Raw genomic sequence first — 27443 nt, forward strand, 5'->3', positions numbered from 1 at the left:
TAAGAGAAGAGAAGACTTGCTATCCTCCAGGTCAATCCACCCTGTAATTGAAGGATTCTAAGTCTTTTAAAAAAATATTTTGGCTGGGCATGGTGGCTCACGCCTGTAATCCCAGCACTTTGGGAGGCTGAGGCAGGCAGATCACGAGGTCAGGAGATCGAGACCATTCTGGCTAACACGGTGAAACCCCATCTCTACTAAAAATACAAAAAGTTAGCTGGGTGTGGTGGTGGGCACCTGTAGTCCAGCTACTCAGGAGGCTGAGGCAGGAGAATGGGGTGAACCCGGGAGGCAGAGCTTGCAGTGAGCCGAGGTTGCACCACTGCACTGCAGCCTGGGCAACAGAGTGAGACTCCATCTCAAAATATATATATATTATATATATATATAAAATAGTATAATATTTTTTATATATTTTATATATACATATATTTTATATATTTTAGTATTTTATATGTATATAATATATGTATATTTTTATATGTATATATAATATATGTATATTTTATATGTATATATAATATATGTATATATTATATGTATATTTTATATGTATATATAATATATGTATATTTTATATGTATATTTTATATATTTTTAGTCTAATATAATTTTATATATTTTATCTATATATAATATATATTTTAGTATCTATATATATTTTAGTATTTAGTATATTAGATATCTATATATTAATATATAAATATATATGTCACTTATATATTTATATATATAAAATATATATATTTCTTATGTTGATACAAAATATGCTTTCTTACAACTTTACAACTAATCCTGGTTTTTCCATCTAGAGTTATGTAAGTCTATATACCATATTTATATTATTTTTTCAATATTTGATGGAATATATGTTATAGCAGTTTCAATCTTTAGGAATGAGAATGTTTTCAGGTTCTGAAGGGATAGTTTCTTTTCTAAAAGCAATAACAGTAGTGTTTTTATTTTTTAAATTTCAACTTTTATTTTAGATTCACTGGTACATATGTAGGTTTGTTACATGGGTATATTGCATAATGCTAAGGTTTTGAGTACAATTGAGCCTGTCACCCAGGTGGTGAGCATAGTACCCAATAGGTAATTTTTCAATTCTGCTCTCCTCCCTCCTTTCTCTCTCGTCCCCAGTGTCTACTGTTCCCAAAAATATGGTTTCTTGAGAGTTTATTAACATATCTAGGAAACAACAGCCAAATAAATAACATTATAAGACAAAGCATAAGCAAGAATGTACTAAAGTTACTAAAATGGTTAATGGGTCCTTCATATTGCTTCATAGAAATCGGGGGTAGAAGTCTTAGGCATATGGCAGAGCAGATGCAGACTCAGTAAGGTTGGTTGGCTAGTGTCTGGTAGGCAAAGGTCTTTATCCACTGAAAGAAGTTTGAGGCTTTCAGAGTTATTTTATTTTAACCTATAATAATATTTCATGCCCAAAATATCTTTCTACTGGCTTGATTTTTTTACATGGAGAAATGATTTCCATCATAAGAAAGGGAAGAAACAGTCTCTGAGCTATTTGCAATACTGATTATATCAAAAAGGGATCACGTCACTGAAATCTCTGTTGAGCTTTATGCTTTTCCTGGTAAGGTTAGTAGAATGGATGAAATACTTAAAAATTTTCTTTTGGCTGGGCACAGTGGCTCAGACCTGTAATCTCAGCACTTTGGGGGGCTGAGTAGGTGGATCGCTTGAGTCTAGGAGTTCAAGACCAGTCTGGGCAACATGGCAAAACTCCACCTCTATGAAAAAATATTAAAAGAAAAAAATTAGCTGTGTGCCTGTAGTCCCAGCTACTTGGGAGGCTAAGGTGAGAAGATTGCTTGAGTCCGGGAGGCAGAAGTTGCACTGAGTCAAGATTATGCCACTGCACTCCTGCCTGGGTGACAGAGTCAGACCCCATCTCAAAAAAAAAAAAAAAAATTATTTTGAGTTAAGTTTTATGCATATGGTTCTGGTCTACTTTTATAGTTTCTACCCAATGGATGTTCAATTCATTTTAATTTGTATTTATTGAGTTCTAAATGTCTGCTAGGCCATGTGTGCCTGTGGATAATCCACACAAAGATTCAGTCCCTATCCTCAGAAAGCTCACAATATGGTGAGGAAAACAGACATGTATGTGGGGAAATATGCATGTTAGAAGCACATCTGTGGATGGGAGTAAACTTTATTTGTTGTATATCAGAAATTCAAATTTAACTGAACATGATGTATTTTATCTGGTAAATGTAGGTGCAACATTATCACTGATGAAGTTATCATTGTCAATGGAGAATATGACTTGTGGCAGAATGGCCCCCTAATAACTTCAGAACTAGACAGATGAACCCAACCACAGCATGACTCCAGGCAAGCCTCCCCACTACAAATTTAAAACCTGTTCCTAGAGAAGCAGAAGTGCAAACTCAAGTAAATGCTGCCACCCCAAAATAAACCTTAGATGTAAGGAGAAGAAAAACTGAAAGTAATAGGATGGAGGTAGAGTTTAGATATACTAATTTCAGACCAATAAGCTCTAAGGCAATAAACATTTCTAGGTATATACCTAATAGCAATGGATGTGTATTTTTATTAAAAGTAATGTACAATATTAGTCAGTCATAAAGCTTTCTTCATAATATTTGAAGCTGAAAATAACCCAATGTTCATTAAAGGAGAAAAACAAATTGTAATATATTAATACAAGGAAATACTAAACAGAATTGAGAAAAAATTTTGCTATGCACAAGTACTTGGGTAAATCTCACAAACAAAATATTGGATGGAAGAAGTCAGAAACTAATACAAATTGTATAATTCCATTTATATAAAACTTGAAAATAAGACAAAAATAACATGGTGATGAAAATCAAGATAGTGATTACTTTGAGGAGGCGTGTGTGATTATGGTGGGACAAAAGCAGTATGCTAGGGTGCTGAACATGTTGTGTTTTTGATCTGTGAAATTGTTACATAGATAAGTTCATCTGCGAAAAATCCTCAAGCAATGTGCTTATAATTTTTGTACTTCTAAATGTATTTTACTTCAATTAAAAAGTTACATAAAATAAAGGAGGAAGAGATTCTTATGCAGAGACACCTAAGGAGGGCTTTGGAAGCTGAGTAGGAGTGAGAATGTGAAAGAGTTGGCATATGGAATGCATGAAGTATGAAATGGAATGGGGTATTTGTAGAACCACATGCACTTTAACACAATTTGCCTTCTGTGTGGTAAGGAGAAGTGGAAGGAGAGGAGGCTGGAAATACAGGTAATGACAGCTTAATGTGGGCTTGAAGGTCATGTGTTTCAGGTGCCTCTAATGACTCAACTCGTTTTCTTAGCCTCATGTCCCATTTCAGCCATGGCTGACTTCCATAGTGACTTCAACGTATTTTTGTAGATGGTGTCTTACCTCAAGCAGGTACTGCAGTTTTTTAACTTTTAACCCTGGAAAGGCTCTCATGCCATAGAAACTGGAATGCTCTTTTTTTTTTGAGACGGAGTCTCGCTCTGTCGCCCAGGCTGGAGTGCAGTGGCGCAATCTCGGCTCACTGCAAGCTCCGCCTCCCGGGTTCACGCCATTCTCCTGCCTCTCCGAGTAGCTGGGACTACAGGCGCCCGCCACCACGCCCGGCTAATTTTTTTTTTTTTTTTTTTTTTTTGTATTTTTAGTAGAGACGGGGTTTCACCAGTCTCGATCTCCTGACCTCGTGATCCGCCCGCCTCGGCCTCCCAAAGTGCTGGGATTACAAGCATGAGCCACCGCGCCCGGCCTGGAATGCTCTTTCCTCATGCCGACATAGGCAGCTCAGAAAGTGCAGGCAACCCTCACCAACAGGAGATGGGAACTTAAAGATAAATACTTCCAGTTGGTCCTCATGGAGACAATTCGGAGAAGGGAACATATTATGCTCAGAAGTTGAGGGGACAAGTGAGAGCTTTGTTACCTTCAGTGGTGAGCTTGATAACCTACTCTTATAATGGATTTCCCTACCTCCTCCCTCTCCCAAGTTCCTTACTCCTGCCCCAGGAGATTGCCTTCCTAATGAACTACATGCACCCAGGTCTTGGTCCCAGGCTGTACTTTAAGAGGAGAACACAAACTAAGCCTTCTGGATTCCATCTTGCAAGGTAGTGGAAACTCTAGTCAAGGGGGGCTACACAGAGCCAGGCAGGATAATGAGCAACAACGCAGGCAGGGGACTCCTTGGGAGATGGTTTGGGTTTTAGAGTGTCCAGAGGAATCACCCCTGCTTCTCTGAAGCAATAAAAATAGGACAAAGGAGCAACGCAGATGGAAGATAAAGCCTGAATTTTATTTCTGACAAAGGTCATATAGGAGAATGTGACTCATATATTTAGGCAGATAAGTTACCAGTTGATTAACCTCAACTAGACAGATTGACTCTCAACAGGGTTAGGGTCATAAGACTTCTCCACTGCAAACACAGATTCTGCCCCTAGGGAGGCAGAGTAGAATGCCCATACACAGGCTGTTAAAAAAAAAAAAAAAAAAAAGATTGTTCTAGTAATTAAGAGAATGCAGGAAAGCTTTGTTGAAAAGTAGCATTTGAGCTGAGGATTGGTGAGTGAGCAGAGTTTTGACAGGGAAAGACAGGTTACATGTGAGATAGTGCTTTCTAAGCGATTAAATGCTAAACAAAAGTCATTACTATACCAATGGTTATAGAAAATAGATTATCTAACGGAGGATGCAGGTAGGATTTGGAGTGTTTATTCATTTCTTCTTAGAAAGTTAAATGGAATTCAGTCTTATCAACTAGTGGGTGGAATTTCGAACTAAAATATCAATATGTAAGAACTACAGTCCTCCACATTCCTTTCCCAGAGTCAAATTCATATTCATTAAATCCTTCTTGCTTGTTGCTAAGCAGATGATGTAAGAACATATTAAAAATCATAAATATTAGCACAGTAGGATTTGCAAGTCAACGTGTCTTGTTACGAATGCAGTTGGAAAGTTCTAACCTTCTGAATTCTTGTCCACATTCTGTGCAGGTCATCAGTACTTCCTCCAGGGTACATAAAATCAGCACCAGAAAAGGCAGTAAATGCTTATTAGCATTGCCATTTCTTCTGTACCTCTTGCCCTTGTTTATTATCTCCACTTTTACTGATGCCTACACATATATGATGGCACATGCATAAGCGAAGGCATGTATTCACCCCCATATGCATACATGCACAATCCACATGGAAATACACACAGACACAGCTAAAAAGTAAAGGTAGGGATTTGGAATACCTTTCTACTACCTAAATATAAATGCTTGTCACTTTCAGTTTTTAAGGGAGAATATAGGTCAACATATGCTTAAAATAATCTTTTTTATTTTTTTTTGTATTGTTTTGTTTAGAATGCTTAGTCAAAGGAAATTTCAGAGCTGACATAAGATCCTGGCATCTTGTGAATACTTTCTCCTCAGTCTGTCCTGAGTCAAGACCAACAGGCTATCAGATTGTATTGAAAGTTTATTAATCTCTTCTCTCCTGCTGCTGTCAGGCTTTTGACCATTTTTCTGGTAATTATCCCTGAGAGCAGGTAGAGAGAAGCTGTTGGTCTCTTTTCATTCAATTTCATGGTTCTGGTTTAGAAGGAGGGAAAAATAAATAAGGGAAAAGGGAGGTTTGGTGCTGCCTTAAAATTTTACAGATCTTCTTAATCTGAATTCACTGAAATTCAGGCTTAAAATATTAAAATACCAAGTTACTAATACAACATTCTTAGTAACCAATATTTTGATTCTATTCACTTTCACAATTCAATTGATGACCTACCAAAAGCCAGGCCCTGGGTTATGTGTTAGAGATAGATGAGTGAATAAGATTTGCCTGCTTCCTGCTCTCCTGAAGTTTGTGGGCAAAACTGAAATACAGCCAACAGACCAGGAATTACAGATGTGATGAATGACAGGAGGAGAAGCGCAGGGTGCTGTGGGAAGGCAGAACAAGGAGGTTATATCCAGTCCATATCTTCAAGGAAGGACTTTATGAGGGAATCGTGTAAAGGGGAGACTTGAAGAACAAGCAGCAGCTAGCCAAGTAAAGGGAGTTTTAAGAGCATTTGAGGCAGAGATCATGCAATCAGTCAAGTTAAATTACCTAATAAGAAACACTTGTTTTGAGTAGCCTTGGTTTTTTTTTTTTTTTTCAGGCAAGTCCTTAAGGAGAATAGAGAAAACACCTGCTGAGCATCCAGACTATCACTAGGAAGTGTGTGTCCAGAAGCCCTCTTTTGAGTGCCACAAGCATGGGGGCATACAGATAGTCTCAAAGACCTTCACAGAGCAATGGGACTTTGGCATTTTCTCCCATCTTTCCCATATCCTCTGGGTTCTCAGATAAAAATAACTATGGTGAGAATACAGGACTAAGAGTAATGGCTAAGTTAATAACCTGCCTTGTAAAAGAAGAAACTGAGATGTTTCGCTTGCTGCACAATCTGTAAGAAGGTACTCTGATAGCTCAGTATATTAAGTTTATTTCATAACCTCGTCCCGCCTCACTATTAAACAGCCAACTTGCCAGGTGTGCTCCAATTAAAGTTAACCTCTGTCCTTCTGAGAGAATTGCAGAAGGAGGGTGCTTTAAGGACCCTTGGAAATATCACCATATTATATGAATGGTAAAAAATCAAGTTTGGACATTTATGTGGTATTTTCCCAAAATCAGACTACCAAGATGGAAACTAAGGTTTTTTGACTCTCAGTAGATGGCACATTGATGAGTCACACTCCTTCCGTTGAAGCTTCTAGCAATTTTATAACCAGCCTATAGAAGATACCAAGCACATATGTAACTTTGGATTTAGGTTTCAAATCATTGATTGAAAACAACAGGATATCCTCAGAAAATAAATGAAAGATAAAAGGCACCTATAATTCTTCTTTCAAGACTGTGATCTGATGACCTATCTCAAGATTTGCAAGCCGATGTCACAGACTTTAAGGGAGATGGGTTAGGTCCACATAATGTTTAGGGATTCAAAAGTTGATGCTTGATAATCCAAAGTGGTTTCTAGTGATTGTCATTTTGTTTTCTCAGGGATCACCCACTTTCTTTGAAATCTGGTGCAGAATTGTCATCTAAAATGCATGACAAATTTGCCAATGTCTAAATTACAGTGTATGCCTTTTGCCATGGTTGAAAGTGATAGTAAAATAATTTTGTGAATTTTCAGCAGATTCTGATTTAAATATTGTTTTAAATATTTGAAAGGTGCTTTATTTACTGTTTCTTGTCAGCATTATCTTGTAGAAATTGTAAGGGTTAACAAACTGGTTGTTCTCTGTCAAAATTACTGAACCAGTCTTATAACTTCTTTTAACTCACTTATTTCATAAAGAGAGAAAGATCTTTGAAAGAGTAGCTATTTTTAAGCCAACCCTAAGCATATTCCTTCCTCTATCCTTCCCCCTAATTTGTGAGGTCAATGATATCCACCCATTTGACTGATAGCAAATCCCATCTGTATGAAATCAGCTTATCTAAATACATTAGGAATGCCCAGCAGGCCTGTTTCATGGAAATTAAATTGGTGAATAACTTTGTGGTGAGAGAATCATGAGGTCATGGCCACTATTGCTTTAAAACTAAATGAGCAAATCTTTCGATCAGTTTGCTTTTGCTCTTTCTATAGTCAGAGTTCAGTGGTCATTTTCCTCTTAGAGTTTGACATTCAGAGCATCTCTAAAGCCAGAAAATAAGAGCAAGGTTAGCTGTTGGGGTTGGGGGTGCGCTGATGAAGTATGAGGTAAGCAATGACCCTGACTGATGAGGTGTGAATATATTGCCTCAAATACTGCTCAGAAGTTTGTGATATGAATTAGAACTATTATGTCTTTGAGATAATCTTAGTATAGACGTTATATTTGGAGCCTTCTGTGTATTATGTTAGCATGTTTTGCTTAAAGACAAAGAAGTAAGATTCTATACAGTAAAATGGTAGCCGGGGGTGGGGGTCATATCAATTTAAAGAAAAATAATTTTGTTATGGGCTACTCTGTGTTGGTAAAGTACTTCTACTTGGTATCTCCTCATTCCAGGTTAAAAACCTGTAATCTAGGAGGTGAGCATTGCTAGGATAATCATCTCTTAAGAGTTATAAACATAGCTTAGGCAATAACTCCTAAGAAAATACTTGTTTGTTGCTTCTCTATTTCCCCTTTCACATTTCCTAAGGAAGCCCTTTAAAACATGTGCATGTTCATGATATACCAAGTCTTCCCTTATCAAAGTCATATCTAAGTAACTAAGATCTGATGAAGAAAGATTTTTTTAGAAAAAATTTTGGTGCAAAGAATTATGTCAATATGTTTTTAAAATGTGTTTATTCTCAAGATCCATGTATCTGATCTCAGCACATCCCAATAGTTTGTAAAATGAAAGACTGCCTATTGTTAAATGATGCTCAGGTATCAACAGAGCAAATAGAGTGATATTTGGTAGGAAAGTGGGGTGAGGGGAACAGTCATGGTTGGGAGAAGAGGATGTCTTCTAGAATAGTGTTTATTCTAAGGAAGTAACAAGGTTGAATCCCTTTGACTCTATGCTTTGATGTCCTCTGGGTCATCTGGTGATACACCTATTTTTGTGAGTGGTAGGATGTTTATGAAGAAGGTGGTGAAAAAGGCAAGAAAAATTTCCCAGGAATTCTGTAATACACTGTAAAAAGATATACATGATTAATGCAAAAAAATTCTCATGAGGACATTCATGTCTTATTCCTCTGAAGTTTATTTGCTACAATACATTTGCCATGGAATTGTATGTGAATACTCTTTCAATTTAATTTTAGTATAAATATGGTGGGGAATATAAGTAGAAAAAATGAAGGTGGAACTGGTTGTAAGCAGAGGTTATTTAAGAAATAATCTCTGTAATGCAGTGCTTCCCTGCATTTCAAGACACACATTAAAAATGGGAATGTTTGTTAAAATATCCTGAGGTTAGCCAATGAACATGATGGAGGCTGGGAGCTCCAATTACCCCAGGCACTATACACCACCCCAAGGTGTACACCTGTAGCCCATCTGCAAGGCGTAAATCTGTAAATCATCTGTAACACACTGATGAGAAAGCTCTGCACAAGTGTGACTTTTTGCAAGTAGATTTCCATGTTTTCCATCTTCACAGGTAACACTCCACATGCACTCAATCTATTTGATCCTCAACTCAGCTGCTTATTTATTAGTAAATGTATCTGATTTGTGCTAATCACAAAAAGTATTCTTTACTCTGTTTTTATGAAGAATCTGGCCACTTTGTCTCAATTACAGCTATATGTAACACAAAGGCATTAAATAACTAAAATTCACACAAGCTGAAAGAAAAAGGCATGCTCTTCAGTAAAATCTTTGGCATTTCAGGTCTTCTAAGAAATAACCACATCCACCTCATCTTTGTGAGAGGTCTTTATTTCCTAAGCTGATGATGACACAATAATAATAAAAAAAAAAGTGTATGAGTCCATCTATTATCTTCCCTGAGCCTGAAAAACAAAATAACCTATGTTCCAACCCTAATCCCAAATCCACTCTCTTTCCACATTCACCACCACCAGAGTCATATCCACCTCTTCTTTTCTCTCGATATTGCATGTTGGAAGAGATAATTTAAAAAGTAGTAATTGAGTCATCCGATAGTCTTTAGTTGCAGCAATTTCACACTCTAGCTACACATTACAATAAACTGGGAAGCTTTAACAATTTACCTATATCCAGGCGCCATTAAATACTATTCTATAAGGATGGAGAGACGAGATGCCCCAGATAAAATAGTTTAGAAATAATCTGAGGCAATTAATATGCTAAAATGCAATACAAAGATGAGCTCATAGAAAGTACTGATTATCGTTAGCATTGAAGTTTCAAAGAACAAGGTTCAGAGGAGCTGGGGCTTGAGTTGGAAAGTGCAAAGGATATCCTTGGGTAAAGACCAGAGAAGACGGCCTGATGAGAGAACAGAGTATGAACACTATAGCCAGACTCCAGGTAAACTCGGAGTGGTTGTGGAAAAGGAATAAGGCAGCCCTGGTTAGTTTTAATGTTAATTTGAGAAGCAATGGGAATTGGTATTACATAACTGGGCAAATTCAGATGATGGAGATACTTGACAATAACACCAAGAGTTCATCCTGGAGTTCAAATAATAATTAGAGGCTTTCATTAGAGAGGAAGGAAATGAGATTAGAAAGATAGGACAGTGCCCAAAGTCTCTGGGGTTCTTGAGGGCACCACTTGAAGACTGACTTCTGCAGCAGGTTTAATGACTTGAATCTATCACCCCTTCTCAATATATACCTTTCTTGTTGCTCATTACCGTAAGTGTAAATATCCCAGATAACCAGTTTGTACGTACAACTATTACTATGTGTTTTCCTTTATGAAGCATGTCTCTGGGATTTCCTATTGCATAGCACCTAACAGCAACTAACAAAATTTAAGTTATAACAAATATTTCCATGATGGTAATGAGCCCTTCTCTAGTTATACAGTCTTGGATACATCACTTAATCCCTCCAATCTTGGTTTACTACATTTTGGCAATGAATACACAAGATTTACGTATCTTCTAATCTTACATGTAGCATTAACATCACTTAAGAAGTTTCTGATTATCATTCTCAGCCATATAAATGATAACATTTGTAAAGAGAAAGTGCTTCATTCCTGGCCATTTACTCCCACTAGGTTTGAGCAATCTATTATTTACACAAGGAATTGTACAACTTTTGTTTTCTCTGGACAGTTCAAAAAAATAACTGATGTTTGACAAGAAGAAAAGAATATTGATCTTATTTATTTGTTTTTTGGGTTGATAAATAAAGATAAATTTAAAAATCTGTAGGTTATACACTCTACTGGCATAAATATTTAAGATCAGCAAAGGAAATCATCAAACTATTATCATTCATACATGAAATGTACAACGCAAACAGTTATGATTTAAAGATTTTAATATATAATTAAAAATTGACAATTGAGTATTACATAGTTATGTAACATTGATACTGTTAGATATGTGGATGTGTATATTTTTCTTTCCAGTAATAGTTTCATGCTTATAAAAGTCACTCTAGGTCAATTTGGGACAAAGAAAACAATGTACAGTAGAAATAAACCAAGTATTAAATAGAATATATAGTTAAGGAAAAAAATTATAAAGCAGTTACATTTTTGACACACACACACACACACACACACACACACACACACACACACACAAATAAATACACTTTTCTATTATTTGAAGGCAATTCACAATCATTTCCAGGAATTCTGTGAGAATTTAAGGCCATTTGTTCTAAAGAAATGCTTTAATTTAGACACAACTTCACAAAACTGTAATTCTTGTAAAAACTGTACATGCAAAAACTCTTTACAATTATTCGTGGACAGGCAGGTCAGTATATAGGAGTAGGTTATTTCACAAATGTGTTGTGCACTAAGTCACATAGTTGTATATATTTAACTGGGAATTTCACAAAAGACTTCCAGCCTGTGCACCTTGTGTGGCAACGTGGAATAGTGATAACAAGAAATCCCGATCAAGAGAGCCAGTATCCCTTTGAATTAAAATATCTAGACAAGATATAATGGAATAAAAAGTTTAAAACATCTGCTACATAGTTCACAGTTAAATAGTCTTGGTTTCAGTCTTTCTAAATAGCATTATTATATAAGGATGCTACTTTTTACAAAGGATTTTCTGTGCATTTACAGATCACAATGTTTGACTTTTTATAATTTCTACTTAGTGTTACAAAATACAAACTGACTGCAGTCTAAATTTAGAACCCAAACTCCATGAAAAATGCATGTTCAACCAGGAGACACATCTGCCGGGCTTAACCTCCCATACCCAGCAAACATTGCTGAGAAATTGATTATTAAGCAGATGTAGTTTCTTAAGACAATCCGGTTACTGAAAAATAGAAAAGCATTTTTCCCTTCCCTTATTTGCAATTGTGTTTGTCCAGACAGTCATTCAAAGAGATATTGCTCTTGTGATTATAGCTATTGCAATTTAGAAGACAAAGGATTCAGTATTCAAAACTCTTATTTTTAAGAACAGTTATAAAAGTATTGAAATTTAAAAAGTAGTAACATGTAAACATTGATACAGAGACTGCTTTCCTATACACATAGCAGTCGAAGACGATATGTGAGTTTAAAAACATAGTTTGTGCTTTTTCCCAACAATACATTGGAAATTAGCTGTTTCTGTTAAAAAAAAAAAAAAAAAAAAAAAAAGAAAGATTTAGAGAAGACATCCGTACTTTGCTTCAGGCATTTAAACAATTTTTTTCTGTTGCTCATGCAACAACCATATTTACAGTTTTGGTTTAGGAAGAGATTTAATTTTGGATCCAAGAAAGCATATTAACTGCTGAAACCAAACTGAGAAAAGTATCTCATTGCCTGGTTCATTACAGAGCACCAGGCACAAAGCATTAACTCAGCAGTTCTGATTTGTAATTGACATTAGCATTTCAGAGCGCAGTCATATTTGAGTCTGTAACACATGTGTAGGTGGGGTGTATGGGGGAGGCGCAGGTGATGGCTTGATTCCTCGGGCTCTCATATAGGAGAGAAACTGCTCAGGGATCTCAGCTAGGACGTCTTTAGCCAATCTAGCCATGCTCAGTATGTGGTTTCCACTTCTGTCGATATAATCCCTGAATGGCACAAACTAAAACAGAGACGAAAGAAAGTTATTTCACAGACTTCAGCAGGCTATGTAATAAACACAAAAAATCAACACATGTACACATTTGGTCATAGGAAAATCAGGGAATCTGAGAGTAATGGAGAGATGGATAACAATTATTATACATTTTTAAAAATATTCAATAGGCCAGGCATGGTGGCTCATGCCTGTAATCCCAGCACTTTGGGAGGCTGAGGTGGGTGGATTACCTGAGGTCAGGAGTTCAAGACCAGCCTGACCAACATGGTGAAACCCTGTCTCTACTAAAAATACAAAATTAGCTGGGTGTGGTGGCACACCCTTGTAATCCCAGCTACTCGGGAGGCTGAGGCAGGAGAATTGCTTGAGCCCAGGAGGCAGAGGTTGCAGTGAGCCGAGATCATGCCACTGCACTCCAGCCTGGCTGACAGAGCGAGACTCTGTCTCAAAAAATAAAAAAAAAAATTCAATACACTACAAATAGCTATAAGTGACTAAACTTATCTAATACATGCTTTATCTCAAAAGGAATGCAATCATTTTCTATGTTTTTCCTCCAATAACTCATGTCACTTAATCCTAATATGCTTATTATGTTGCCAAATGTCTTCTGCAGTTTTGGGTTCTATACCTAGCCTGAATCCCAACAGGATGGAGCGTTTAACCTCTTTGGGGCTTGGCTTCCTGTCAAATGGAGTTAATACATGCCTAATTCAGCTTCTGATATAAAAATACTACCCAACTCTGGATAAGAAATGAGTATTACCCAATTCAGGGTAAAATGTAACAGTGTACATTGTTAAAAAGTCCTGAACACATTAAAGTATTTTAATTATTTCTAAGACAAAATCGCATGGACTATGAATATAGAATTCACACAGCTCATATTAATAGGAAGCTGAAATATTCAGTACATTGAGTTTTGCATCAGATATTGATTTTTGAATATTATTTGGGAAGACAGAAAAAAGATCTTGGCATAAGATTTGGGTATATTTCTTATTGAAATATCATCATTCTAACAACATATATTAGGTTGGAGCAAAAAGTAATTGCAGTTTTTGCAGTAATGTGTGGTTTTGCAATGGCAAAAACCGCAATTACTTTTGCACCACCCTTAATAAAAAATGATTACTGTATCTTTATATATGTAATTATGTGAGAGCCTTTATCAGCTCAATACCAAATGCTCCTGTAATAGATTGCCTGATTCCATTCTCATTTATAATGGTTACTTAAGTTAATAAACACTGTGCTGTTTGAGGGCATTAGTTCAATTTTCCCTTAGGGGTATAATGATGCTTGATGCAACTTTGAAGTGATTAGAACTGTGAAGGTTGTGATAATCTAAGAGCACAGTAATTTTAGGTCTTCAGAGAAAAGGCAAAGTGAAGATATTTTAATATGTTGAACAATTTGAGTACAATATATAAAAATTTGAATTAAATCATTTTTCTCCCAGATGAAGACAAAGAACAATCCTGTCTCATGCTGTAAAATACCATTTTACATTTATTTTGAAAAATAAAGTAAGTGTGTTTTTTATTTAAAGTTATTCAATATGTGCCTCTGGAAAACAATCATTATTGGAAGGCAGCATTTAAAATGATCAGGTTGCTACAGGTAAACCAAGAAAAATTTTAAGAAATCAAAGATTAGGTATAATGCCTTTTATGCAATGAAGGTAGTCTCTTTTAAAAGAGAAGAAAACTATTCCTTTCTTTTTAAAATAAGACATTACAAGGAAGCACATGTATATGACTAAAATTTTACCTTATTTGTCTTTATACCCTATTTCCAGGAGGGAAACTCAGAGCAGTTTTTAGAAATAGGTATTTAAAAGGTGACATATCTTTCTCCTACTAAGGGCAAGAAAGGCAGCTTGCTAAGGGTGTGGAAAAAAAAAAAAAAACTAACAATAAATGCGATCTTCACTTCAGAAGAGAATGAGGAGAATTAGAACTTTTGTGAAGTCTTTATTCCCTAGCTATGGACAAGACTTGACATTTTTAACAGAAAAAAATCAAAGAGGTAAAAAAAAAAAAACAAATTGGGGTTAATTTTCTTTCTGAAACTATAATTAGAAAAGAGAAAATAGGAATCAATACAGTTAGGGAATAATGAGAAAATATATCTAATTGTAACTATAATTTACTTAATTCTTATTCTAGAAGGTATAATGCTTTAAATGTTAACATTTAGTAATGTTGGTATGGTCAGTATACATGCAGTGGTCTTTAGACTTTTTTTTGAAGAGTGTTTGTTTGTTTTTGAAAATGTATGTAGCTAATACACACATTTCATGGAAATGTTGGCAAACAGTTGATGCTTCTCTATGGAAAGGGGAGATCTCCTCTGCTTCTTTTATCTTACCTTTACCTCAACTTTGGTCTCATATTCTTTACCTTGCTTCTACATTATGGACATTAAACTCATTTAAGTTTTTACCTCCCTATTCTCAGAAACTTTGGAATTAGACTTCCCAGGTTCAAAGCCTGGTTCTGCTGCCTGTTGCCTGCATGATCTTGAGCAGGTTATTTTCTACTCTTTGCCTCAGTTTCTTCTTCTATAAAATAAAAACCAGATGGCTTCACGGCAAATTCCACCAAACTTGTAAAGAACTAACACACATTCTTCTCAAACTGTTTTTTAAAATTGAAGTGGGGAGCTCTCAGCAACGTGGAAAGGAACTGGCCAGCAACCCAGCTTAAAGGATCCTCCATAAGAGCCACACAAGTCTGTGCACAGACCAAAGAATAGACGCTGTGGGAACCGTAAAGTATTTCCTTGGTGGTTGGGACCAAGCCTTTCAGGTCCGTTCCAAGATGGCCAAATAGGAACAGCTCTGGTCTGCAGCTCCCAGCATGATAGACACAGAAGATGGGTGATTTCTGCATTTCCAACTGAGGTAGCTGGATCATCTCACTGGGACTGGTTGGACAGTGGGTGCAGCTCACAGAGGGTGAGCCGAAGCAGTGCAGGGTGTCACCTCACCCAGGAAGTGCAAGGGGTCAGGGGATTCCCTTTCCTAGCCAAGGGAAGCCATGACAGACTATACCTGGAAAAAGGGGACCCTCCTGCCCAAATACTGTGCTTTTCCCATGGTCTTAGCAACTGGCAGACCAGGAGATTCTCTCCTGTGCCTGGCTCAGTGGGTCCCATTCCCACGGAACCTTGCTCACTGCCAGTGCAGGAGTCTGAGATCGACCTGCGAGGCTGCAGCCTGGTGCGGGGAGGGGTGTCCACCATTGCTGAGGCTTGAGTAGGTAAACAAAGTGGCAAAGAAGCTCGAACTGGGTGGAGCCCACTGCAGCTCAGCAAGGCCTACTGCCTCTATAAACTCCACCTCTGCGGGTAGGGCACAGATGAACAAAAGGCAGCAGAAACTTCTGCAGACTTAAATATCCCTGTCTGACAGCTCTGGAGAGAGCAGTGGTTCTCCCAGCATGGCGTTTGAGCTCTGAGAACGGACAGACTGCCTCCTCAAGTGGGTCCCTGACCCCCATAGCAAAACTGGGAGACACCTCCCAGTAGGGGCCAAGAGACACCTCATACAGCCAGGTGCCCCTCTGAGACGAAGCTTCCAGAGGAAGGATCAGACAGCAATATTTGCAGTTCTGCAGCCTCCACTGGTGATACTCAGGAAAGCAGGGTCTGGAGTGGACCCCCAGCAAACTCCAAAAGACCTGCAGCTGAGGGACCTGACTATTAGAAGGAGAACTAACAAAGAGAAAGGAGTAGCATCAACATCAATAAAAAGGACATCCACACCAAAACCCCATCTATAGGTCACCAACATCAAAGACCAAAGGCAGATAAAACCACAAAGATGGGGAGAAACCAAAGCAGAAAAGCTGAAAATTCTAAAAACCAGAGCGCCACTTCTCCACCAAAAGATCACAGCTCCTTGCCAGCAATGGAACAAAGATGGATGGAGAATGAGTTTGACGAGTTGACAGAAGTAGGCTTCAGAAGGTCGGTAATAACAAACTTCTCCGAGTTAAAGGAGCATGTTCTAACCCATCACAAGGAAGCTAAAAACCTTGAAAAAAGGTTAGACGAATGGCTAACTAGAATAAGCAGTGCAGAGAAGACCTTAAATGACCTGATGGAGCTGAGAACCATGGCACGAGAGCTACGTGATTCAGGCACAAGCTTCAATAGCTGATTCAATCAAGTGGAAGAAAGGATATCAGTGATTGGAGATCAAATTAATGAAATAAAGCAAGAAGACAAGATTAGAGAAAAAAGAGTAAAAAGGAACGAACAAAGCCTCCAAGAAATATGGGACTATGTGAAAAGACCAAATCTATGTCTGATTGGTGTACCTGAAGGTGATGGGAAAAATGGAACCAAGTTGGAAAACACTCTGCAGGATATTATCCAGGAGAACTTCCCCAACCTAGCAAGGCAAGCCAACATTCAGATTCAGGAAATACAGAGAACACCAAAAGGTACTCCTCAAAAAGAGCAACCCCACGACATATAATTGTCAGATTCACCAAGGGTGAAATGAAGGAAAAAATGTTAAGGGCAGCCAGAAAGAAAGGTCGGGTTACCCAAAAAGGGAAACCCATCAGAGTAACAGCAGATCTCTCATTAGAAACCCTACAAGCCAGAAGAGAGTGGGGGCCAATATTCAACATTCTTAAAGAAAAGAATTTTCAATCCAGAATTTCATATCCAGCCAAACTAAGCTTCATAAGTGAAGGAGAAATAAAATCCTTTACAGGCAAGCACATGCTGAGAGATTTTGTCACCACCAGGCCTGCCTTACAAGAGCTCCTGAAGGAAACACTAAATATGGAAAGGAATAACTGGTACCAGCCACTGCAAAAACATGCCAAATTGTAAAGACCATCAATGCTATGAAGAAACTGCATCAATTAATGGGCAAAATAACCAGCTAACATAATAACGACAGGATCAAATTCACACATAACAATATTAACCTTAAATGTAAATGGGCTAAATGCCCCAATTAAAAGACACAGACTGGCAAACTGGATAGTCAAGACCCATCAGTGTCCTGTACTCAGGAGACCAATCTCACATGCAGAGACACACATAGGCTCAAAATGAAGGGATGGAGGAAGATCTACCAAGCAAATGGAAAGAAAAAAAAAAAAGCAGGGATTGCAATGCTAGTCTCTGATAAAACAGACTTTAAACCAATGAAGATCAAAAAAGACAAAGAAGGCCATTACGTAATGGTAAAGGGATCAATTCAACAAGAAGAGCTAACTATCCTAAATATATATGCACCCAATACAGGAGCACCCAGATTCATAAAGCAAGTCCTTAGAGACCTACGAAGAGACTTAGACTCCCACACAATAAAAGTGGGAGACTTTAACACCCCACTGTCAATATTAGACAGATTGCCAAGACAGAAGGTTAACAAGGATATACAGGAATTGAACTCAGCTCTGCGCCAAGCAGAACTAATAGACATCTACAGAACTCTCTACCCCAAATCAACAGAATATACATTCTTCTCAGCACCACATCACACGTATTCCAAAACTGACCACAGAGTTGGAAGTAAAGCGCTCCTCAGCAAATGTAAAAGAACAAAAATCACAACAAACTCTCTCTCAGACCGCAGTGCAATCAAATTAGAACTCAGGATTAAGAAACTCACTCAAAACCGCACAACTATATGGAAACTGAACAACCTGCTCAATGTGCAAAAATCACAAGCATTCCTATACACCAATAACAGACAGAGAGCCAAATCATGAGTGAACTCCCATTCACAACTGCTACAAAGACAATAAAATACTTAGGAATCCAACTTACAAGGGATGTGAAGGACCTCTTCAAGGAGAACTACAAACCACTGCTCAATGAAATAAAAGAGGACACAAATAAACAGAAGAACATTCCATGCTCATGGTTAGGAAGAATCAATATCATGAAAATGGCCATACTGCCCAAGGCAATTTATAGATTCAATGCCATCCCCATCAAGCTACCAATGACTTTCTTCACAGAATTGGAAAAAAACTACTTTAAAGTTCCTATGCAACCAAAAAAGAGCCTGCATTGCCAAGACAATCCTAAGCAAAAAGAACAAAACTGGAGGCATCCTGCTACCTGACTTCAAACTATACTACAAGGCTACAGTAACCAAAACAGCATGGTACTGGTACCAAAACAGAGATATGGACCAATGGAACAGAACAGAGGCCTCAGAAATAACACCATACATCTACAACCATCTGATTTTTGACAAACCTGACAAAAACAAGCAATGGGGAAAGGATTCCCTATTTAATAAATGGTGCTGGGAAAACTGGCTAGCCATATGTAGAAAGCTGAACCAGGATCCTTTCCTTACACCTTATACAAAAATTAATTCAAGATGGATTAAAGACTTAAATCTTAGACCTACAACCATAAAATCCCTAGAAGAAAACCTAGGCAATACCATTCAGGACATAGGCATAGATAAAGACTTCATGACTAAAACACCAAAAGCAATGGCAACACAAGCCAAAATAGATAAATGGGATCTAATTAAACTAAAGAGCTTCTGCACAGCAAAAGAATACCATCAGAGTGAACAGGCAGCCTACAGAATGGGAGAAAATTTTTGCAATCTACCCATCTGACAAAGGGTTAATATCCAGAATCTACAAAGCACTTAAACAAATCTACAAGAAAAAAACAAACAAACCCATCAAAAAGTGGGCAAGGGATATGAACAGATACTTCTCAAAAGACATTTATGCAGCCAACAGACACATGAAAAAATGCTAATCATCACTGGTCATCAGAGAAATGCAAATCAAAACCACAATGGGATACCATCTCACACCAGTTAGAATGGCAATCATTAAAAAGTCAGGAAACAACAGATGCTGGAGAGGATGTGAAGAAATAAGAATGTTTTTACATGGTTGGTGGGAGTGTAAATTACTTCAACTATTGTGGGAGACAGTGTGGCGATTCCTCAGGGATCTAGAACTAGAAATACCATTTGACCCAGCCATCCCATTACTGGGTATATACCCAAAGGATTATAAATCATACTACTATAAAGACACATGCACACGTATGTTTATTGTGGCACTATTCACAATAGCAAAGACTTGGAACCAGCCTAAACGTCCATCAATGATAGACTGGATTAAAAAAATGTGGCACATGTATACCATGGAATACTATGCAACCATAAAAAAGGATGAGTTCATCTCCTTTGCAGAGACATGGATGAAGCTGGAAACCATCATTCTGAGCAAACTATCAGAAAGACAGAAAACCAAACACCGCATATTCTCACTCATAGGTGGGAATTGAACAATGAGAACACTTGGACACAGGGTGGGGAACATCATACACTGGGGCCTGTTGGGGGTGGGGGACTCGGGGAGAGAGAGCATTAGGAGAAATACCTAATGTAAATGATGAGTTGATGGGTGCAGCAAACCAACATGGCACATATATACCTATGTAACAAACCTGTATGTTGTACCCTAGAACTTAAAGTATAATAAAAATAAATAAATAAATAAATAAAATTGAAGGGGAATGGATTCTTCCAAATGTATTCCACAAGGCCAGAACTACCCTGATACCAAAACCAGACAAGGACACAACAACAACAAAAATCTGTTCATCAGGTTAATATTCCTGATGAACACAGACGCAAACATCTTCAACGAAATACTAGCAAACCAAATACAACAGCACATCAAAAAGATTATACACCATGATCAAGTAGGATTTATCTCAGGTATGCAAGGATGGTTCAATGTGTGCAAATCAATAAATGTGATACATCATATGAACAGAATGGAAGCAAAAAAAAAACACATGATCTCGATAGATGCAGAAAAAGCATTTGATAAAATACAACATCCCTTCAGGATAAAAATTGTCTGTAAATTAGGTATAGAAGGAACATACCTCAACACAATAAAGGCTATTATGACAAACCCACAGCTAATATCATAGTGAATGGAAAACGTTGAAAACTTTTCCTCAAAGAACTTGAACAAGAGAAAGATGCCCATTTTCACCACCCTTATTCAACGTGGCACTGGAAGTCCCAGCCAGAGAAATTAGGCAATAGAAAGAAATGAACAGCATCCAAATTGGAAAGCAAGAGATTAAGTTATCCCTGTTTGCAGCTGCGATGATCTTATATATGGAAAATCCTGAGAATACCGCAACACAACTGTCAGAACTAATAAGTGAATTCAGAAAAGTCATAAGATACAAAATCAACATACAACAATCAGTGGCATTTCTTTATGCCAATGGCAAACTAGCTGAAAAAGAAGTCAAGAAAGCAATCTCATTTACAATAGCCAAAAAAACCTAGAAATAAGTTTAATCAAAGAGGTGAAAGATCTCTACAATAAAAACTATAAACCACTGATGAAAGAAGTTTAAGAAGACACACAAATAAAAATCTCATGTTCATGAACTGGAATAATTAATATTGTTAAAATGACCATACTACCCAAAGCAATCTACAGATTTAAAGTAATACCTTACAGAATATCAAGACATTCTTTACAGAAATAGAAAAACACAATCCTAAAATTTGTCTGGAGCCACATAAGACTCCAAATAGCCAAAGCAATTCTGAGCCACAAGAAGAAAGCTGAAGGTATTAAATTACCTGACTTCAAAATATATTACACAGCCATAGAAACCAAAACAGGAAGGCACTGGCATAAAAACAGACACATAGACCAATGGAACAGAGTAGAGAACCCAGAAATAATCCACATATTTACAGCCAACTGATTTTTGACAAATGCATCACGACCATACACTGGGGAAAGAACACCCTTTTCATTAAATGGTGCTGGGATAACTGGATATCCATATGCAGAAGAATGAAACTACACCCTTATCTATCACCATAAAAAATCAACTCAAAATGGGTTAAAGACTTAAATGTAAGATCCTGAACTATGAAACTACTAGAAAGAAACCACAGGGGAAATGCATCAGGACATGAGTAGGCAAAAATTGTATGAATAAGGCCTCCCAACTTAGGCAACAAAAGTAAAACTAGACAAATGGTATTATATTAAGCTAAAATCTTCTTAACAGCAAAAGAAGTAATCAAGAGAGTGAAGAGATAACCTTTTATTCATCTAATAAGGGATTAATATCCAGAATATACAATGAATTCAAACAATAGCAAAACAAAAAACAAAAACAAAAAACAAAAGCAAACCAAAAACACCCCACAAAGAATCTGATTTTAAAATGGACAAGTGACCTAAATAGATATTTCTCAAAAGAAGGCACACAAATGGCCAAAAATAAATGAGAAAATGCTGAAAAATCACAACTTACCAGGGGAATGCAAATCAAAATCACAATGAGATATCATCTCATCCCAGTTAGAGTGGCTATTACCAAAAAAGACAAAAATGTCAAATATTGATAAGGATGTAGAGAAAAGGGAACTCATACATTGTTGGTGGGAATGTAAATTATTATAACCATTATGGAAAACAGAACTACCATATGCTTCAGCAATCCCACTACTGGGTATTTATCCAAATGAAAGGAAATCGGTATGTCAAGTAAATAGCTGCATTGCCATGTTTATTGCAGCATTATTCACAATAGCCAGGATATGACATGACCTAAGTCCCTCAGAGGAATGCAAAAGGAAAGTGTAGCATATGTACACAATGAAATACTATTCTGCCATAAAAAATGAAATTCTGTCACTTGTGGCAGCATGGATGAGCCTGGAGGACACTATGTTAACTGAAAGAAGCCAGGCACAGAAAAATAAATACCACATGTTCTCCCTCATATGTGTGAGCTAAAAAAGTTGATCTCATAGAAATAGAGAGTAGAATAGTGGTTACTATAGGCTGGGAAGGATAGGTGGGGAAAGAGGGGTAAGGAGACTGTGGTTAATGGATACAAAATTACGGCTAGATAGGAGGAATAAATTCTGTTTTTCTCTAGCACTGTAGGGTTACCGTAGTTAATGATTATTTATTGAATATTTTTGAATAGCTAGAAGACAGAATTTTGAATGTCCCCAAATAAATGTCTGAGATATGGGTATGCTACCCCTGATGGAATAATTATACATTGCATAATGAAATATCACACTGTACCCTATAAATATGTATAATTTTGTCAATAATAAAATAAAATAAAAAGGATAATTACAGAATACCTATTTCATTGTTTTGTATTAAATAAGTTAAAACTTAAAGTGCTTAAACAGTTAACAGTTCAATTTGTAATATGTATTATACATGAAAGCCATCATTATCATAATTACTATTTCTATTCATTAACTTACACATTTATATAGTCAATATAAAGCAATTTTGTTAATAGTTTTCAATTTATATTTATATCAAACATTAAATATAAGGAAGATTATTATTAATTTTATCTCTTTCAAATTTGAGTACAGTATCAGTTATACAGTAATTCCTGGACTTTTCAAATTTTAAAACACTGTTGTTTCACCTTTTCAGCAAGTCCTACAGGATATGCGATGTTTTTTAATTGAGGTAAATTGAATTTCACTTTTAAGAATTTTATGACACTCTGGAACATCAAAGCTAAGGCTCATAATCATCACTGTTCTTACAATACACACAGTTCTACTCTTCTTTAAAACATACAGGTAAAAAAGAAATCCTCAATTTCAACCTACGATGGGAGTATACATCACATTTAGCTTAGGTTTGTTAGGTGAGCACAGAGTCTGATACTCCATTTGGACATTAGGGGGCACTGCCCACAGGTTGAGAACCACTGTTATAGGAAATCACTGTTATCAAACAGGAGTATCCTTCATCCCACACTTATATTTGGAGTAGGATTGAAAAAATCACTAGCCTAAACTAAACCTTTTCCAAAGGAACATTTATTTCTTCAGTCATGTCACAAGGTACTTTATAAATGAGAAAAAAAGACAAGTGGCTTCAGAAATTTCCTTTACCTCTTATTTCAAATCTTAAAAATTTCATGACAAAATTGCCCTCTTTCTTGGAAGATTGCTCATATCCTTTTATATTTACAGGTTTCCACTCAACTTCTTAGGCCACTCTGTTTATTACCTCTATTAGTCCCTCATTTCTGATCCCCGTACCTGAGAACCTTTTGTTCAAAATAATTCCCACACATTTGTGAATGCATGTTGACCACATGGTAATTTAGACCCTTATAATATTTAGTTGAGAAGAATAAATCAATTTTTACTTTGCATTAATTTATCACATTCATATAAAGAATACCAATAAATGCATTGTATTCTATAGGAAGTATGGTATACTTGTTACTCTGCATCTTTTTTCAGCACCCACCAGTGTAGGAAAAATGTTCCACATGACTGCTCTAACTGCTTGCTTTGCCTATTTGTAAAAACAAGCTTGAATTCATTTGGGCAAATGGGCTTTTAGTTGCTGCTCTGCCCAGTTTTGCTTTATTGTTCCCACTGTGCAGAGCTCCATTAGTGATTTTCAAGTCTAAGCCCTCAAGGTTATTACTCTCCTTTTAATGGAAAATATGATTTAAATATAATTTTTAAGGAAATGATAAGCTGGCCAGCAGCTACATGCAGCCAGGGGGAATGGCACTGCATTATACACAATGGCCAATCCACAGTATAAACAAACAAATAGAAAGCCTTTATGTATATTGACTTATGACAAGGTAGTAAGTTTTGTGATTAAGTCTCTTTGCCTCAATATTTAATTTCATATCAGTATAGTATAAACAGTAAGCAGGATGGTTGTTATTCTAAAACTTAAGTGACTTTTCTTATGTTAGGGCACAGCTACTATGAAATAATGACAAAAAAATGCCTTCCTACTGGACTGCGCCAATGTACTGTACTGATAATAACGCATTTATTGAGCAACTGGTAGTTGGGAGGTCTTCTGCTAGGAGATTTAGCACAATATGTCATTTAATATTCACAAATATCTTATATACTTTTAATGCACATAAGAGGAAACTGAAACTTAGAAAGTTTAATTAACTTATCCAGGATCGGCTCTGAGTATGTCAGAATCACTACTTGACCTCAAATGGATCTGACTTGAATTGATTAGCCACTTCAGTAATATAAAAAGGGTAATAGATCTTGATAATTTTCATTAAAATTTTGTCTTTTAGGACAGTGTGTTATAATAGGAGTAACACAGGTTTTAGAACCAGAACACTCTTGGAAATCTGGATCTACCAACTTATGACCTAAATAACTTTCCAAAAGTTGTTTAACTTTTGATCTGGGGCTGGGGGGACAAAGTGAAAATTCATCCAGGTGTGGTGAGTGAGGTCTTTGGAGAGGGCTGTGTGACAGGCTATACGTTGAGAAATTTGAAAGTATAGGATTTCAATCGGCACAGATGAGGAGGAAGAGTATTCCAGGTAAAATGACAAGTGAAAATAAAAGCAAGAACCATAGAAATGTATGACGTGAAGTTAGTTTATTAAGATAAAGTAGTGTGTTTGTCTGTTTCTGTGTGTATTTTTAGCTAAAGAAGAGCCTGAAGTCAGGTCATGGAGAATCTTAAATGCCATGTTTAGGTGTTAGAATCAAAATTATACAGAATACATGTTAAGAATTTTAGAATCAGACATTTTTGGATTAAATCCTGGTCCACTTCTCATTAGCTGGGTGACTGTGGACAACAGGAATTCAGCTAGCTTCATGTCCTTTTTTGTAAAATGCAATAATCAAAGTACCTGTCACATAAAGTTAATTAAGGACTGAGTGATTTAATGCTATAGCTCTTAGCCTGCCTAGCACATGAAACACTTAATAAAGGGTTAAATATCATTATACGAAAAGGAAGGTATTTAATATTTACTATACTAATAAAACCCCATCTACTACCCCCAATTTTCTGCTGAACCTCAGCTACGTACTATTATTTGCCACCTTAGGGTTTTCTTTGTCCACTTGAGAAATCTGGAATTTCAATTGTGTTGTGTGTATAAACTGGATTCGCTTCAAACAGTGAGAAATGGAAAGCAGAGAAAAGGTGAGATAGCCTAAATAGACCCTATTATCTGATAATATTTTAGAGAATTGGTTTACAGTATTTTCTGACCATGGGAAGATTGAAAATATTATCCTGCATGTACACTTGCAACACCACTATTCTAAATATTCAAGAGTGTTTCTCTCCTTTAAAATAATTTGCTTTAAAAACTTTTTAGTGACTGGTAGAACCTGGAAAACTCTGATGGTGGAAGGTTTAGCCTTATTCAAGGTGAGAGAGGAGGTGCCAATTCTTTTACACAATGTGAATGTAAATGATCAATGTGATATGTAAAGTACTGACCACCATGTAGAAACTTCTCTATGAAAGTAGAAATGAGTACATCAAATCTCTAACTCAATGCGGGAATGTAAGTCAAGATGCCACTGTCATTCAGGGTGCTACTAATTTCCTAGGGACATTTTGATTTCTTGTTCAGTAAATGTTAAGACCTCACTACTCTTCAGTTCAATCTTACATGGCAGAATCCCTTGAGTGTTCACCTGTATCCCCCAGGTGTGTTCAAAATCTTTGGGATCTCAATGTTACTTTATGGTGATAGGCTGCTGTCAAGGATTCTGACTTTTTTTTTTTCTTTCACTTTTGAGATGGAGTTTCACTCTTGTTGTCCAGGCTGGAGTGCAATGGTATGATCTTGGCTCACTGCAATCTCCACCTCCTGGGTTCAAGCAATTCTCTTGCCTCAGCCTCCTGAGTAGCTGAGATTACAGGCACCCGCCACCACACCCAGGTAATTTTTTGTATCTTTAGTAGAGACAGGGTTTCACCATGTTGCCCAGGCAGGTCTTGAATTCCTGACCTCAGGCGATCCTCCCGCCTCGGCCTCCCAAAGTGCTGGGATTACAGGTGTGAGCCACCATACCCGGTTGGATTCTGACTTTCAAGAAGCAAAAACTTATATAATTATACTACTATATACCTATGCTATTGGTAAGTAACAAAGTATTTTATGTCTGTTACTTCCTCTGAGACTCACAACGTCATGGGAGGAGCAAAGATGAAAGAATTTGGAGTCTACAGATAATGAAACAAAGATAGAGAAATTTTTCTACTTGTTCAAGACCAGAGTGACAAAATTATAGTTTCATAGATCATCAGTGTTCTATCTCAATATTCTGTTCAATGTAGTATACCTATTGATTGATTAGTTTTGTGATCAAGGACAATTTTTATTAATGCAAATAGGTTGTTACAAACATAACCTATTGGTCTTTTGAAAGGAAACCTTAATGATGTGAGTAATCTTAGCTATTTCCTAATGAAGAAAGTAATACCAAGCTTCTCTTAAGCATCATTTAAATAGAACTATGAGATATGAGGTTGCCTCTGCTAACTTGGTAAAAATGCATTAGAACAGCAACATAACATTCTAAAGACTTCAAATTCATACTTCCATGCGGTAATTCGATTTTTTGGAAACTGAACAAATATTCTAGAGAGCTTTTAAATAAAGTGTAATTACTTAGACCTATAATTATGCTGATGAGGTTAAAGTGAATAATCATGTGTCTAATTATGAAAAAAAACACATAATGGGCCGGGCACGGTGGCTCACGCCTATAATCCCAGCACTTTGGGAGGCCGAGGCGGGCGGATCACAAGGTCAGGAGATCGAGACCATTCTGGCTAACACAGTGAAACCCCATCTCTACTAAAAAATACAAAAAAAAAAAATAAGCCAGGTGTAGTGGCGGGCACCTGTAGTCCCA

General features: G+C 36.8%; 1 protein-coding gene across 3 annotated transcripts in view; it reads right to left on the minus strand.

The window, feature by feature from the left end:
• Nucleotides 1-12289: 12289 nt before the first annotated feature.
• The window catches only part of CPNE8 (copine 8), a 231768-nt gene continuing 216614 nt past the window's right edge, over nucleotides 12290-27443 (minus strand). For 2 of the 3 annotated variants that reach the window (XM_032173689.2, XM_058426967.1), the window contains one exon: nucleotides 12290-12715. In XM_032173689.2, the coding sequence (XP_032029580.1) occupies nucleotides 12527-12715 (189 nt within the window). In that variant the 3' untranslated portion in view covers nucleotides 12290-12526. The remainder of the gene's footprint in view (nucleotides 12716-27443) is intronic. The other variant, XM_058426966.1, reaches the window with a different exon arrangement.

This window comes from Hylobates moloch, unplaced genomic scaffold, assembly GCF_009828535.3.
Source record: "Hylobates moloch isolate HMO894 unplaced genomic scaffold, HMol_V3 SCAFFOLD_13, whole genome shotgun sequence".
In the NCBI taxonomy this organism is placed as follows: domain Eukaryota; kingdom Metazoa; phylum Chordata; class Mammalia; order Primates; family Hylobatidae; genus Hylobates; species Hylobates moloch.